The 16850-nt window shown below is 49.3% G+C and overlaps 1 protein-coding gene across 1 annotated transcript in view; it reads right to left on the bottom strand.

Annotated features, from left to right (window-relative positions):
- The window catches only part of TRPM4 (transient receptor potential cation channel subfamily M member 4), a 39683-nt gene extending 24106 nt beyond the window's left edge, over positions 1 to 15577 (bottom strand). The window contains exons 1-9 of the mRNA XM_068991903.1: positions 15554 to 15577; positions 15164 to 15231; positions 10369 to 10543; positions 9922 to 10102; positions 9572 to 9735; positions 9222 to 9405; positions 3408 to 3469; positions 3082 to 3273; positions 2647 to 2746 (exon numbers count right to left, since the gene is read on the bottom strand). Of these exons, the coding sequence (XP_068848004.1) occupies positions 2647 to 2746; positions 3082 to 3273; positions 3408 to 3469; positions 9222 to 9405; positions 9572 to 9735; positions 9922 to 10102; positions 10369 to 10543; positions 15164 to 15231; positions 15554 to 15577 (1150 nt within the window). The remainder of the gene's footprint in view (positions 1 to 2646; positions 2747 to 3081; positions 3274 to 3407; positions 3470 to 9221; positions 9406 to 9571; positions 9736 to 9921; positions 10103 to 10368; positions 10544 to 15163; positions 15232 to 15553) is intronic.
- Positions 15578 to 16850: the final 1273 nt, after the last annotated feature.

Here is a 16850-nt window from a genome sequence, read left to right as displayed (position 1 = left end):
AAAGGAATCATGTATATTCACTTTACATTTATTGAGGTAGGCTATGAGCCAGGTGGGCTTCCCTGGTGGCTCAGACTAAAGAATCTGCCTGTGATGCAGGAGACCCGGGTTAGATCCCAGGGTCAGGAAGATCCCCTGGAGAAGGAAATGGCTACCCACTCCAGTCTATGGGGAATTCCATGGATGGAGAAGCCTGGAGGGCTATAGTCCATGGGGTCGCAGACTATAGTCCATGGACTATAGTCCATGGGATCGGACATGACTTAGCGACTCAACAGCAACAACAACAATGGGCCAGGCAGTGAGAGAGATGGAGAGAGAAACTGGATGCAGGCTCTGCCCTAAAGGAACCTCCTTCCAGGGAAATATGTCTCAGAATCACATAAACACCCTCAGAGTGATCAGTCCCCTTGGAGGTGGGTGTAGAATGTGATAAAGGCCAGAGGAGGCTACAGTCAGAGGTATGGAGAGACCCAAGGGAGCCTCCTAGAGGTGGACAATGAGGAAGGGCTTTTGAAAGACTAGCAGGATTTGTAAGTGTGTGTCTAAAATGAGAAAAGAATCTGAGGCAGCAGGGGCAGCCCAAGCAAAAGCCTGGGTGCAGGAAAGCACAGGATATGACAGCAAACGTGAGTCACTCTGGCTTCCTGCAACTTGGGAGTATTTGTGAGAAGAAAGAGGAGCACGTAGCAGGAAAAAAAAATCCAAACATTAGCAGGGCTCCAGGAGACCCTGAGGCCATTCAAAAGAACAAGGAAGAACAAGTGGCCTTTAAAACTTTGATCCCAAAGTGTGCAGTCAACTGCGTGTGACCTTGGGCAAGTCACTACCCCACTCTCTGAGCATCATTTCTTCATCTGCAACCTGAGGAGACAATCCTTCTAGGCAGGAGTGAAGGATCAGAGCAGGATCGGAGGACGTGAGCTACCCGCTCAGCCCGGGGCCTGGGTGTCCCTAGACTCTAAGAAGCATCCGGCCCCTTCCCCCATTCCTTCTTCACCTGCTGAAACCCCATCCCTTCAACTCTGCCAACACTGAGCCTGTCCAGCCACCTTCAGTTTCACCAGCAGAGTGTGATCACTTGCCCTGCTGCAAGCCACGGACTTATACCACCACCCCCTCAAACCACATCTTAGAGAGCGGCTGTGTTTTCTCCCAGGAGGCTGGTGAGTTAACTTCTGTGAAGTGAATCGCATTTGCTCACTGACTGCCATCCTCTATTAAAGGATGTGTCCCCACAAGAAATGGAATCATATTAAGGAGAGCTCCCATTTATCAGACTTCCCCTGGGGCAGGCACTGCTGAGGCTCAAAACACTCCTGCCAGGTATTATCTCAATGTTTTCAGAGACAGAAACTAAAGCTCAGAGAAGGTAAGTCTCTTTCTCAAAGTCACACAGCAGAGAGGGGGGCCACACTGGTATTCAAATTTTAGTTTTATCTGATTCCAAAGTCAAAAATAACTACCTCACCACAGAATATGGTAGATGTAATTGGGGGGGGACCTGGGGCTCAGAACGCATTAAAAATTCACACTATGCCTCTTGGGAGTCTTTTTATCTAGGTGAGTGCTTTCCATGTAAAACTCTTCTGATACCAAAATGACCCTCCTCACACACATCTCCACAGAGCCCTGGGGATCCACCATAGCACTTATTTATCCCACCACCCCATCTTACTAACTCCAGGTTCTACTGGCTCTTCAAGGCCCAGCTCAAATCCCACCTCCCAGTTGAATTTTTCTCGCCTTTCTGACAGCAGTTCGTCTCCCATGTCTTTGTCTTGAATTTTACTTAAGATGTGTCCAAACAGCCCTGGTAGGAACTGCTTTTATCTCTGAAGCCTAAGCTAGTCTTGGCTGAATGAATAATGAGCTCCATCATCAGCCTCTACCACGTGGCCATTGCGCTCCCTATCTTGGTTTTCATCATTCATTCCTCTAGTGGAATATCAGAAGTCCCTCACTGCAGGAGATGGCACTCTGGTTCATCTCTGATGCCAGCACGCCTCAGGGCTTAAAACATATCAGGGGCATGTAGGAAAGGTAGAAAGGGTGAGTGGGTGGATAGATGGAAGAATGGATGGATAAGATGGATGGATGAAAGGATAAATGGATGGATGGATGAAAGGATAAATGGATGGATGGATGAAAGGATAAATGGATGGATAGATGAAACGATAAATGGATGGATGGATGAAAGGATAAATGGATGGATGGATGAAAGGATGGATGGGTAAATGAAAGATGAATGGATGGAAGAATGACGAGTGGATGGAATTGTTAACAGAGGAGTGAATAGATTGGTAGAAGGCTGGGTGAATGGCAAGATGGACGGATGGTTGAACAGATGGTGGAATGGAAGGATGAAGGGAATAATGGGTAGATAGATCAGTGTACATATGGCTGGCTAGATGGATGAAAGGATGGGTGGACGGATGCAACAGAAAGAAAGCAATGCTGGAACGTAATGAAAGTATCTTGGGAAAACTGTCCAATAGCACCGTGCAAAGCCCCGAAAGGCACTGACAAAAGGAAAGAGATAAAAAGAGGCACAACTTATTAGAGAGGATGGGTAAAGTGCCGAAGACAGGAGAGTGTCCGAAGTTGAGCTGACAGAAGCAGAGGCTGGGGGATTCCAAGTCTTACCCTTGACAAGGGCCCTTAAAACGATGGTCTCAAATTCCTCAGGGCCATCGTCAGTTGAATAGACTGTCAGCAGCTCCTTCCGGGTCATGATCCTCTCCACCTGCAGAATACCAAATTCTGCCACCCCGACCCAACTCCCTGGTATTGTCCACAGAGATAAAGGAGAACATTCCCCTGCAGGGCCCCACAGTCTAGGTGCCCAGAACCCTTTACTCCCAGAACCTAGCGGTGTCCAGGCCCCCAGGCCTCTTCTCCCTCAGACCCGGGAGTCCACGTTCCCAGGCTTTCCTCATATCCACGAGGCTGGGCCCCCATTCCCCTTCCCTTGGATCCAGGGCTCCAAGTCTTCAGCATCCCCACATCTCAAGAGTCAGGAACCCAGGTCCCCAGCTCTCTCCCATCTCAGGTTCCAGAGTTGGGCCCTCAGTGTCCTACCTGGGCCTGCAGGACCTCAGGGTCCCCACTGGGGAAGAAACGCTTAATCAGATCTCGGGGTTCACGTCGCCTGCCCCCGCCACTCCCTGGAGCCAGAGTGTCCTCCAGAATCTCTGCCAGGCAGTCTGCAGCTCCCCCAGATCCGGCCACCAGGAGGCAGGGGAGCTGAGCCTGGGTGGCGTTCTCTATCCGCTACAGAATAAAAGGGGCAGGCAGGTTAGGGAAGGAAAGCACTCACCCTTCCTGGAGCCTAGATTCCCAGCCCTTTTCTCCTCCAGGACTTGGGACCCAGGAGTACAGCCCCCAGGCCTCCTGGGCGCCTATACCTTCAACATCTTCTCATCACCGTCAATGAGGAGGAGGAGGACAGGGATGTCAATGCCAGTCCCTGCAGGGAGAACAGAGCAGAAAGCTTGGTCAGCTCCCATCAGCCTCTGCTGGGGATGGCAGAGAATCACATTTCCCAGGAGTCCCCGGGGCAAACGCTGGCTTCTGCCTAAAATCCTCAGTCCTGAGGCTCATGGGAACTGTCATGCCTTTGAGGGTGTTAGGAGGGGCCGGATCTTGAAGACAGTAGTGTTCAACTGCTCAAGGGAGGACAGGGCTGGGAACCTGGACTCCAGGGTTCCTAAATGAGGCATGAGTCAATCCTGTGACTGATTAACTGACCTGGAGCCAGGAGAGGATGAAAGTTCAAACAGAAAATGAAGAAAATAAGGAATAGGAAGGACTATCCAAATACAATAAAGATATTTATCAAAGCCCAATAGCAAACTCATAAAAGTTTTCTATTAACTCTATTCCCATTAAAATAAGAAATGAGACAACATTACTACTAGTCACACTTATCTGGGTGTTTTGAGCTAATGCAATAATACAAGAAAATGAAATAACTGGAGTGAAAACTTGTATTTTTTTTAAGTTGGAAGAGACAAAGGTATTTATTTGAAGAAAAGATGATTTACATTCTCAGAAAATTGGAGAGACTCCACTCAAACTAACTAAATACCAATAAGAGAATTTGGTTAAGTAGATTAATACAAGAAAAATAGACAAAAATAAAAAACTTTTTTCCAGCTAGTAAGAATATGTATCTTATCCACATTTCCACAAAAATGATAAAATACCCAGGGATTAATTTGTATAGAAAGTTATGATACTTTTATAAGATTGACAAAACCTTATTTAAGGACAAGGTATGAGTAAATGGAAAGGTAACACATAAATTCAATGCAGTTTGGGGAAAGAGGGAAGTCGAAGGAGGTTGGCAGTGTTTTTCCTCTGTTCTTTTTTAATGGAACAAAATAATTTTAAAATTCATATGAAAGATAAATATTGAAGAGTTAAGAAATTGTTGAAAAAGGACAGTGAGGAGGAACTTTCTCTGATATATATATTTAAACATCTTTAAACTGCTGTAAACAAAATATGTTTTTGGCACAGGAATAAATACATACAGAAGTAGAAGAGGAAAAGGTTTAGAAATAGTTCAGTGTATAAAGGAACTGAATATATAACTGAAGTGACATTTCAGTTTAGCTGGGAAAATATAGCTTATTTATTAAATGGTCATGAAGAAAATACAGCTTCCCATTTGGAAGAAAGAAATGTAGACTCTACCTCAAAACATGTAAAGATCATTTCCAGATGGATTAAGGTTTAAATATAAAAGTATACGATATTAAAAAAGAAGACTTAGAATATTTGTGTAGCATTGGAGTTGAATGGACTTTTCTAAAAAGACCAAGGGAAATCAAGGATATATAAAAGGAACAACAAATATATCTAACCACATTAATATGATCAAATTTTTATGGAAGTAGACACCAGAATTAAAGTATCTTTTAAAAATTTTACAATACATCTAACAGTTAAAGCTCTCCTATCAATAGGATACAAAGAATTCTTATAAAAAGATTTGTAAAAGAATCCAATTCAAAAAGGGCAAAGAATATGAATAGACATTTCATATTCCGTTCATATTGAATAGAAATCTGATCAGCCAACAAAATGTGTTTTTATCTTTTAATAATGGTTAGATAAAACATCAAGTTAAAAGTGGGAAGTCAGGACTTCTCTGGTGGTCCAGCGGTTAAGAATCTGCTTGCCAATGCAGGGGACACGGGCTCAATCCCTGGTCTAGGAAGATTCCACATGCTGCGGGCAACTAAGTCCGTGTGCCACAGCTGCTGAGCCCAGGCTTCTCAACAAGAGAAGCCACTGCAATGGGAAGCCTATGCATCGCAACAGGAGCGTAGACCCCACTCGCAGCAGCCAGAGAAAGCCCAAGTGCAGCAATGAAGACCCAGCACAACCAAAATTAAATTAAAAAAATTTTTAAAGTGATACATCACTTTCTACCCATCAAGTTGGCAAAAAAAAGAAAAATTAAGGCAAGAATATCCAGAGTTGGTTAAGACTGATCGGAAAAGGAAACTCACACATTCTTGATGAGAGAGTGAATGAAAACTGCTACACATTTTGAGAAAGTTACTTAGTACTATTAGTACACACACAGCAATCCCACTTTCAAGATCTACTGTATAGAATTTTAAACACCTGGATGTTGGGAGTTCCCTGGCGATCCAGTGATTAGTCCTGAGTTGCCTCCCTGGTCGGGGAACTAAGATCCCGCAAGTGGTGGGGCACAGCCAGGAAAAATAAATTTTTAATTTAAAAAAATTAAAATAAAACACTGGGATGTAATTATGGACATTTATTCAAAGATATTTTTTCAGCATGGTTTGCAGTGCCAAACACTGATAGCAGTTTAAGTATCCACCAATTGAGAAAAATTTAAATAAGAGACGGAACAAACATTATGAAGGATTATCATGCAACCATTAGAAGGAGATGTAAGATAAAGGAGTTTGGACCTAAAAGGATGGTTGTAAGAAAGTGATATGTATATGTATAGTATAAAAGAAAGGAAGACCATAGAGGTGGAAATATAATCGCATAGGATTTTATAAACATAGAGAAAGGTATAAAAGGATAAACCCCAAACCATATAACACGGATTACCCCAATAGAGGGGGCTGGAGCTGGAAAGGGAATTTTCTAACTTATTTTTTTCTTCTTCTTCTTCTTCTTTGGCCTGCGGGTTATTTACAAACTACAACTCATGCAATGATAAGAATTTCCTTACATATCTTCTCATGGTTTGATTAGCTCCAATAAACACATATTAAAGTTGCCACATATTAAACACATTAATTTTTTAAAAATTAATTAAAATATTAAATTAATATTAAAATATTATGTTGAGTGAAAGGAGGCAATTTCACAAGGTCATATATCATATTCCATTTATTTATCTTCTGGAAGAGAGAGGCCTAGTGTGATAGAAAACAGATTAGTGATTGGGCACCAAAGGAATGCCTTCATGGGAACAGAACTGGTCTGTGTCCTGATTGTGGAAATGGCCACATGAATCTCTGTACATATGCCTATCCACCCCAAAAGTCAGTTTACACCCCAAAAAGATAATTTTAAAAATAAGGTTAAGGGAAACCTCCTACGTTGTTGGTGTGAACGTGAATTGGTGCAGCCACTATGGAGAACAGTAAGGAGGTCCCTTAAAAAACGAAAAATAGAGCTGCCATATGATCCAACAATCCCACTCCTGGGCATATATTTGGAGAAAACCATGATGTGAAAAGACACATGTTCCCCAACGTTCATTGAGCACTATTTACAATAGGCAAGACATGGAAACATCCTAAATGTTTATCGATGGAGAACTGATAAAGAAGATGTGATGTGTATATGTTTATATGTGTGTGTGTGTGTGTATATGGGCTTCCCTGGCGGCTCAGTGGCAAAAGACTGCACCTGGAATGCAGGAGACCAGGGTTCGACCCTGGGTTGGGACCATCCCCTGGAGGAGGGCACGGCAACCCACTCCAGTATTCTTGCCTGGGAATCCCATGGACAGAGGAGCCTGGCGGGCTACAGTCAATGGGCTTGCAAAGAATTGGACATGACTGAGGGACTAAGAACAGCACATATGTATAAATATATGTGTATATGTATATAAGATGTGATGTGTGTATACATATAATTATAATATATATATATATTATATATAATGGAACATTACTCAGCCATAAAAAAGAATGAAATAACGTCATTTGCAGCAACATGGGTGGACCTAGAGACTGTCATCCTGAGTGAAGTCAGACAGAAAAAGACAAATATCAGATGATAATTGCTTATATGTGGAATTTGAAAAAATGGTACAAATGGAACTATTTACAAAACAGAGTCACAGATGTGGAAAAAAAACTTATGGTTACCAAGGCGGAAAGCAGGGGAGGAGGGATAAGTTGGGAGATTGGAATCAACATATCACATTAGGTACAAAAAGTGAAAGTGTTAGTCGCTCAGCATATCTGACTCTTTGAGGCCCCGCAGACTATAGCCTGCCAGGCTTCTCTGTCTATGGGATTCTCCAGGCAAGAATCCTGGAATAGGTAGCCATTCCCTTCTCCAGGGGGCTCTTCCTAACCCAGGGATCGAACCCAGGTTTCCTGCATTGCAGGCAGATTCTTTGCCATCTGAGGCACCAGCAAAGCCCATTATGTATAAAGCCCACTATGTATAAAATAGAAAACTAATAAGAACTCTACTCAACACTCTGTAATGACCTATATGGGAACAGAATCTAAAAAAATCATGGATATCTGAGTCACTCTGCTGTACAGCAGAAAGGAACACAGCATCGTAAATCAGCTATATTCCAATAAAAATTAATTATATAAAAAAAAACCCCTACATGTGTGAGTCAGACTCTGGACCCACTGGGTCCGATAAACTAGTGTGTATGCCCTGGATACTTTGACTTTGATCAAGGAGTAGTGGCTGGAAGGAACTTTGAGTTGTCTCTTCTGAGAGGGTGTGTTCTGTGAGTGGGAAGAAAAATAAAATGGTTTGTCAACCAAAAATAAAATAAAATGATAAAAATAAGATTAAAATTGCCCCCAAACTAATTAAATTTCAAGAATTAGGTGGACGCCTTTGAAAATATAAGAAACGTTCATAAAGAAGCAGCTTTCTGCTCAGTTGATTTTCTACACTGGACGTTTGTTTGTTTCAGTGATTATGCTCTTGTCTGTATTAGTTCACTGCTTCTACTGCCTCTAGCTGTGTCTTGCTCTTCTGTTTCTAGGATTTTTTAAAATTGGAGACAATCATTGATGTTCAGCCTGCCTTTTCTTTTCTTTATTATATACACATTCAAGTCTACAGGTTTCCCTCTAGGTATCGCATTGTGCTGTGCTATGCTTAGTCGCTCAGCCGTGTCCGACTCTTTGTGACCCCGTGGACTGTTAGCCCACCAGGCTCCTCTGTCCATGGGATTCTCCAGGCAAGAATACTGGAGTGGGTTGCCGTGCCCTCCTCCAGGGGATCTTCCTAACCCAAGGGTCGAACCCAGGTCTCCCACATCGCAGGAGGACTCTACGGTCTGAGCCACCAGGGAAGCCCAAGAATACTGGCGTGGGTAGCCTATCCCTTCTCCAGGGGATCTTCCCGACCCAGGAATCAAATCTGGGTCTCCTGCATTGCAGGCGGATTCTTTACCAGCTGAGCTACCAGGGAAGCCCAAGCATTAGCTGCACCCCCAAACATGTTGGTATGTCATGACATAACCATCACTCGGTTCAAAATAGTACCTAGCTTCTTTTTTTTTCCTTCTCTGATCCATGGGTTAATCACAAACTACAATTCATGCAATGATATGGATGAATCTCACATTGACTATGAGAAGCGAGAATTTAAGACGTGAGGATGGTATGATTCTAGTCACATGAAACAGGTTCAGAACTACCCGACGCTCTGACAAACACGATGAGGTGGCCTTTGGGTGTGGTTAGGAGAAGGCTTGTGAGGGGTGGTATTATTCTCTTTCTTGATCTGGGTCCTGGTTGCCTAAGTGGGTTCAGTTTGTTAAAAACGCATCAAGCTGTCCACCTTCGTGTATTGCAGATTTCAAGATAAAGGATTTTTTTAAACACAGCAAGTGATGGGAGAAGTCCCTTGACCACAGGAAACTCCCCCTGGCTGCAGTCCCCAGATTCCAACCAGAGGGGACCACTGGGATCCTGAGCAGTGAATCCCCAGTGGAGGAAGCCACTCACCTCCCACTCCCGTCTTCTGTTGGGCCAGGTAGGACTCGAAGCCCAAGCGGAAGCGGTTCTCGCCTCCCAGGCGGCCGTGTGTGCCGTCGTCCACCAGGAAGAAGGCCGAGTAGTTGTAGTCGAGAGGGAACTGGACCCCATCCTCCGGGTCTCCACGCCACCGGTACCTTGCAGGGAACGAGCCCTGGGGGGACAAGTGGCCAGACCAGGGGGTCTCTCCATCAGGGCCAAAGGGACAGACACTAGGCACTCATCCCTCCCCCTAACTCTAAGCCCCAGCCCCCTCCCGACTCAGACCCAGGGCTCCATCCAGGTCCCCAGCCCCCGCCTTCCAAGACCCTGAATCCCACCTTGGGGTTGGTGAGGGTGTCTCTATTCCGCACCACGCCCCAGGGGGCCACGCCCATGGCCACCACCTTGCTGCCCCCAGTGCTGGCCGTCTGGTGGTCCCGCACAGCAGCACCGACATGCCGACCGATGCCTTTGTGCAGCCCTCCGGTGACAATCCAGGCCCCTACACAGGGACACAGAGAGTAGTGGTGAGGTCCAGAGACAACGCAGGCTGCAAGCAGAGACACAGAAAGAGACCAGAGAGTGAGACAAAAGCCACACAGAGACGGCAGAGAGGAAGATAGGCATTCCAGGGAAATGGGGGCAGGTGGGGGGGCCAGGAGGAACAGCCCCACCCCGCCTCAGTCACCTGTGCTCTGGGCAGCCCGCACCAGCCCGCGTCGCAGCAGGTCCTGCAGCCAGGTCTGGAGGATGGGGCCCCCTGACCCCCCCAGCACTGACACCACCAGGTTCGGGGCCCGGAAGCCCCAGACTTTGGTGACCAGAGTATAAACTGTAGCTGGATCCGTGCGGTCCGAGAGCCGGAGGAACTGTGGACACACGAGAGGAGGGGACACAGGGAGAGGGGACAGAGAGAGAGGGACAGAGATGCAGAGAGAGGAGCACAGAGGTGGGGGGACAAAGACCCAGAGAGAGGAGGACAGACTTACAAAAGACAGAGCGGGTGGAGAGGACAGAGATCCGGGAGAGGTGAAGACAAGGATGGGCAAATGGGGAGACACAGTGTTCAGCTGGGACGCTGAGGCACGCAGTCCCACTGGCCAACCCCGGCCTTGCCCAGACATGCTGGCCTCACATTGCTGATCTTGCGGCCAGCACCCAGGAAGTCCAGGTCCCCGAAGGCGTCTGTGGGCTTCTCCGTGGTGTGCAAGTCACTGTCCCATACGGTCACCACAGCTGCCCCGAATGCATCCTCCACAGCCACGGATGGGTGGGCACCCCGGGGATGCCCACACTGGCACAAGGTCCCCCTGCGGGGGAATGAAGAGGATGAACCCCAGGAGTGTTCGCACCGACCCTGCAGAAACGTCCCTATCTCTGTGTGTCCCCCCAGAGGCGCTCACAGTCCATGCTGACCTTGGCACTGCCCCTCCTTGGTAGGGAGAGATTGGGGCAGAACAACCACAGTCACCTCGCCCACCAGCAGGAAGCCACGGCGGCTCAAGCAAGCCTGGGCAGGGAGGTCTCTGTACAGGGCCCGACACCCACTGTTGCCTTCAGGGCCTGAAGTGGGAAAGTTCAGGGGCTGGGGGTCATCAGGGTGACCTTGCTGCCCCCAGTCCAGACAGATGATATTTGCATGAAAAGGGAAATCAAGAGAGTGATTCAGAGAGCATGCAGGTTCTAGAGGTCGAGGCAGCTGTGTGACTTTGAGCAAGTAGCTTCACCTCTCTGAGCCTCAATTTCCCACTCAAATGAAGAGACAATAATAGCACAGCCTACTTCAGAGAACTGTGAGGAGCCAATGAAATAACAACATTTCTTCAGATGGGGGCTGCATACCAGATCCAGTCTCCATGAACTCCACACAGAGCTTTAAATAACCTTGAATAGCACAGTGAGAAAGTCATTCCTTTTTGAGCTCTCCTGATAACTGTCAAGGAGAGAGGCTCAGCTGAGTGCTAGAATACTTGTCATGCCTAACTCTTTACTATTTTTTTTTTTTTAATAACAGAGACAAGTTGGCCTCGGGCTCAGAAAAAGGCTGGCAACAGCATCCGTTTAGAAAGTAAATACTTCGGCTTAGTTTTTATTGTAATTGTCTTCAATGACTTGTTTCTTTCTCTTTGTGGCAAATGGAATGGATTTTCCATTTATGGTGATCATATATGAGACATTTTCCCCCTAAATAAATATACAATTATCCCTAGTGACTTAATGGGATTGGCACCTGAGTTTTAAAAGAGCAAGCACCGAGGGTTGAGAGGTGAGGGATTGGTTTGGAAAGGTATCTAAATTTGTTTGGTCCCTGATGCCAGAAGGGATTCAGGTATCAGGGGATACTGGCATTTATGTAAACAGTGAGTGAGTGATAGTTGCTCAGTCGTGTCCGACTCTTTGCGACCCCATGGACTGTAGCCTGCCAGGCTTGTCTGTCTACGGAATTCTCCAGGCAAGAATACTGGAATGTAAACAGAGTAAGCTCCAACTTAAACAGACTAATTTTCTAGAAGGAAGAGCACGAGTGGTCCAAGGATTTAGCAAAAGTTGTAAAGACAGTAGGGGCTTCCCAGGTGGCGCTAGTGGTAAAGAACCTGCTAGCTGAGGCAAGAGACAAAAGTTAAGAGACTAGGGTTCAATCCCTGGGTCGGGAAGATCCCCTGAAGGAGAGCATGGCAACCTGCTCCAGCATCCTTGCCTGGAGAACCCGATGGACAGAGGGGACCTAGCGGGCTACAGTCCATACGGCTGCAGAGAGTCAGACCTGGTTGAAGCGACTTAGCGCACACACACACACACACACACACACACACACACACGCAAAGACAACAAAAAGAATCAAGCAACCACACTGAATATACCAGCTTCGGGCAGAGTGAGGACTATGGGACACACCTCTCCTCCTTTCTGAGTCAACCGTCAAGGTCCTGGCATGCCTCAGTTTACCCACCTGATCCTTGCACCCATCTCAACCCCGTCCCTGGGCGCCCCCCTCCTTCGTTCCTGTCCATCTACTTCCCATGAGCCCTTCCTGGCAAAATTTTTTCAACGAATGTTCCAGAACTTGAATTCTCCAGTACAATAACCTCTAGCCACACAGCGCTCCTTGTAGTCAAATAAAATTAAACACAATTAAAAATTCAGTTCCACAGTCACTCTGGCCACATTTCAAGTGACCAGGAGCCACATGTGTGTGGCCAGTGGGTGCCATATTGGACGTGACTATAGAACAGTTTCATCATTCCAGAAAACTCTAGTGGACAGCACTGGCAGATACCCCATCTGCCTGTCTCATCTCCTACCCACCCCTTTCTCTGCGTGGCCACCGAAACCGAAATTGTCCCCGATAAAATCAGCGGTTTACCTGCATGAAAAAATCAGCAGTTACCTGCATGTCTCCAAATACAATGGTTTCTATTCAGGTGTTGTCTGACTCTGACTAAACGACACCAGTCATGGCTAAAAGGCTCTGATTCTAGAAAACTTTTTCCTTGGCAGAGCACGCCCGTTCCCCTGGCTGCCCCGTCCGGCCTCATCTGCAGCTTTCTCTTCCTCTGTGCCTCCTTCGAGTCCAGGTGTTCCAGAGCCAGGGCCATGTGCCTTCCCGACATGGGCCTCAAGCTCATTGTTCCCGAGGGCCAGGCAGGGGAGAGAAAGAAGCATCATGGGGAAGATTGTAAGTGGGTGTGCTGGACACCGTCCTGACTCGAGGTAGCATGTCTGTCTTGAAGCATTCAGAGACGCGTTTTTAAGGAACCCTCTTCCATGGCAGTGGGTGAGAGGTGGGAGAGGGGTGGAGAGATGGGTCATAGAATTACCCATTCACAACATCCTCCGATTTTACGCTTTCTTCCCACGCCCATCCCACTTCCACAGTTTCCAATACCATCTACAGCTGCTGCTGCTAAGTTGCTTCAGTCGTGTCTGACTCTGTGCGACCCTAGAGACGGCAGCCCACCAGGCTCCCCCGTCCCTGGGATTCTCCAGGCAAGAGCACTGGAGTGGGTTGCCATTTCCTTCTCCAATGCATGAAAGTGAAAAGTGAATAGCTAGGACTTCTCAAATCCTTCTCAAATCTAGGATGGAAGTCGCAGACCTTTCCTGAGTCCCTGACCCAGGTCTGCCATGCCCTTGGTTCTCATGCTCCTGGGTTCCCATCTCTGGGGCTCCCAAGCCCCAGACCAGATGTCTGGGTCTATCCTCCCCTCACCCCTCATTCCGCAAATCTGTCGGCCCCCAGGCTCCTGCCCCCTGAATCTTTGCCCTGACCCCTCCTCTCTGCGTCCCCACAGCCCCAGCCTGCCTCAGGCCTCTTCTCCTCCCATTTGACCCTTGCCCAGCCTTTTCCCCGGCGTCCTGAACTCCCATTCATCTTCACGTGGCCCCCAGGGAGTTCCACACCCAGAGCTGACCCTGCCCCTCCCAGGGCTCCCTGGAACACCCAGACCCGGTCCCCAACCCCTCAGGGTGGCATTTGAGGCCCTGTAACTTCTGGTCCCACCCTCTTCCTTGGTTTCCTCTCTCCGATGGCCCTGGTACCCTGAACTCTGCCCTCTCTTCAATCCACAATGTCAACAGGGGGCAATTTATACTTGCTGTTCCCACTCCTGGAATCCAGCCCACCTTCAGCTGTCAAACTCCAATTCTGTCACCTTCAAATGTTCCCTCACTGACCCCTCTTCCTGTGTCCCCTCCCAGCCTTAACCAGATGCTCCCCCGGGGGCCAGCGGTGTGTCCTCCGCAGCTCTCACTTCCTTGCCTTAGAATCATCTTCCTCCCACCAGACCAGAGGTTTCTAAACTTCCTTGACCATCCTTCCCATCAGTAAAAGTTTCTGAGCTGCTGCTGCTGCTGCTGCTGCTAAGTCGCTTCAGTCATGTCCAACTCTGTGCGACCCCAGAGACGGCAGCCCACCAGGCTCCCCCGTCCCTGGGATTCTCCAGGCAAGAACACTGGAGTGGGTTGCCATTTCCTTCTCCAATGCATGAAAGTGAAAAGTGAAAGGGAAGTCGCTCAGTCGTGTCCGACTCCTAGCGACCCCCCAAATAGTATTTATATTTATGCATCATACAAGCCATCCTGCACTAATAGAAAATATTCATAATAGAACACACCTTAAATTAGGAACACCGACATTTCCCACACCCCAAGGGTGGTCTTAAGGACACCAGAGAGCCAGAGCCCCCTTGAGAGACCACCACTGAAGGCCAGGAGCTCCTAAGAGCCGCCACTCTTCACCCCGGCTTACCCAGCGCAAGCACAGGGTCTACGCACACTAGTTAGTAACTGCGACCTTCCAGTGGGAGTCACATATATTTGCCAGGGCTTACTAAGCACTGAGTGCTGTTTCAGAAATACCGCAAGCATTAACTTGTTTAATTCTCACAATAGCTTCAGGACTAGAGCCTGTTTTTACGCCCAGATAATAGATGAGTACAATGTCCAGAAAAGTAAAATGATTTGCCGGGAGCCACCTAGCGCCTCAGTTGAAATTCATATCTCGGTTCAAATGTGAACTGTGGCAAGGGTCTGTACTCTTGCAAACAGTGCTCCCCCTTGGAAGTGCTGAGTGAGAGTGTCTTGGAGGAATGAAGGAAGGGATGAATGAACGAGACAGGAACAGCCAAGAAAGAAAGACAAGAGAAAGTGACACCAGAAGGCAGACACCCAGAAGGGAAACCGGGAAGGAAAGAAACAGAAGCCTGCCCTGGGGCTTTAACACTGATCCTGAGCGCGAGGCCGGGAAGTTGCAAGTGTTTGCAGACTGACCCAAGGCCTCCCCGATATACAGGGCCACCGGGGAACGCCCTTGGGAGTGTCCGCAGTGACAAGACCCGGGACCGAAAGGACCCGAAGGGCGCGGTTTGCGGTGTGCGGGGCTCAGCGGGCCCGGGACGCTCGAGGGTCTGTCCCCCGGGCGAGCTCCTCACCCCGAATCTGTGGGGTCAGCGACGAAAGTCGTGCACGTCTTCTTCTTGAAGATCTTGGGAATCCAGCTCTGGGGGACAGGAACAAGGGATGAGGGGATCCAACTCAGTCCTGCGGACACAGAGTGACCCGCCCGCGCCCTAGCGGGAGATCCGGGAGTCCAGGACCCCAGCGTCATCCTCTCCCGGATTCCGGAGACTCGACCCCCACCCCCAGCCTCCCCCCTTCTATCCGTCCCCAGGGACCCAGGAGTCCCGGCCTCCAGCAATCCCCCCCGCCCCCGCCCTCCTTTGTCTCACCCGAGAATCTAGGTCTCAAGCGCCCTCCTCCCTGCGAGCAAGGAGGCCCGGCCCAGGCTCCCTGTTCCCTCAGACCCGGGTCCGACGCTGTACCTGCTGCTTCTCCGCACCCACCATGCTGCCGCGAGCACAGCGACCTATCTGGCAGCCCGCACCCCCTGCACCAACCCGGGGCTCTAGGCGCGCCCGGGACAGACCGGATCCGCCGCCTCCCCGCCCAGCCCGGGGCGGGACCAGGTCTGCGGGGCGGGGAGCCCAGGGGAGGCGTAGAGCGGGAGGCGGGGCCGAGGCTGGAGCAGGACCCGGGGAAAGGGGTCGGGGACCAGAGAGGGGGGTCGGGGACCCGAGAGAGGGGGCCGGGGACCCAGAGAGTGAGAGACAGAGTCCAAGAGAGGGGGGACAGAGGTCAGAGAGAGGAGGACGGGGCGCAGAGAGGAAATGCCAGCGATGAGGGAGAGGGTCCCCTGACCACACTGACAAGGTGTTGGGGGGACACAAAGAGTTAGGTGGGGGCAGAGAACTGGATGGGTGGAGGGCTACACTGACCCAAAGAGACAGTGAGAAAGGCTCGGATAAGGGGGGGTAGTGTGCACACAGACACACTCAAGAGTGAGAAGAAGGGGACGGAATCCTCAGGATGGGGGACAGGGGTCCTGAGAGAGCAGGTGAAGAAACAACGGTGGAGAGAGGGAGACCCGTGAAGAAGGCTGGGGCCCCAAAGAGCTGAGCAGCAGTGCTGGGGTGAGCAGTGGGAGGTGTGGGTAGGCGAACGGGCAGGGCCGCGTGTCCCCTGCCAGCTCTCTGACAGGGACAGCTGTGGCCGCCCGGGTAACCTGAGCCCCCCGCCCCCCTGCGCCACATTTATAGCCCTGGCCTGGCCCCATCCCCTGCCCCCAGATCTGAGTCCCAGGGACAGGAGGTCACGGGTATGTGTGCTGCAGCAGAATGCCTCTCACCCCTCGCCAGGGCCTCCATGCTGGCATCCACCATTTCAGCAGAGCAGCCCATTCTGGCCAGAAACTCCCGGGAATCTAACCCCCCAGTCCTTCCTTGGCAGGGGTCTCTCGCTTCACATACATCCCTCCTGCTCCCCTCCCCCGGGGTCCAGGCTCCCCGACACTGACCAACTAAAAATCTAGCCACTGTCTTGGCAGCTGCCAAACATGAACGCGTTGGCAGCCCAAAGTCAGAGACCCTCAACTTCTCTCTCCTGGCCAAAAAGAGACCCCTTCATTCACCCCCTTCCCAGCTGAGAGGAGGAGGTGCAGGAGGGGAGGGGCAGGAGGGGACTGACCCAGAATAACTCAGGGCCCAGAGTAAATTTAGCCACAGAAAGGGGAGGAGAGAGACCCTATTGGCTGGGAAGTGGGAAGGAGGGCCTGTGAGGGGG

This window comes from Capricornis sumatraensis, chromosome 20, assembly GCF_032405125.1.
Source record: "Capricornis sumatraensis isolate serow.1 chromosome 20, serow.2, whole genome shotgun sequence".
Taxonomy (NCBI): domain Eukaryota; kingdom Metazoa; phylum Chordata; class Mammalia; order Artiodactyla; family Bovidae; genus Capricornis; species Capricornis sumatraensis.
This window is presented reverse-complemented; position numbering and strand designations above follow the sequence as displayed.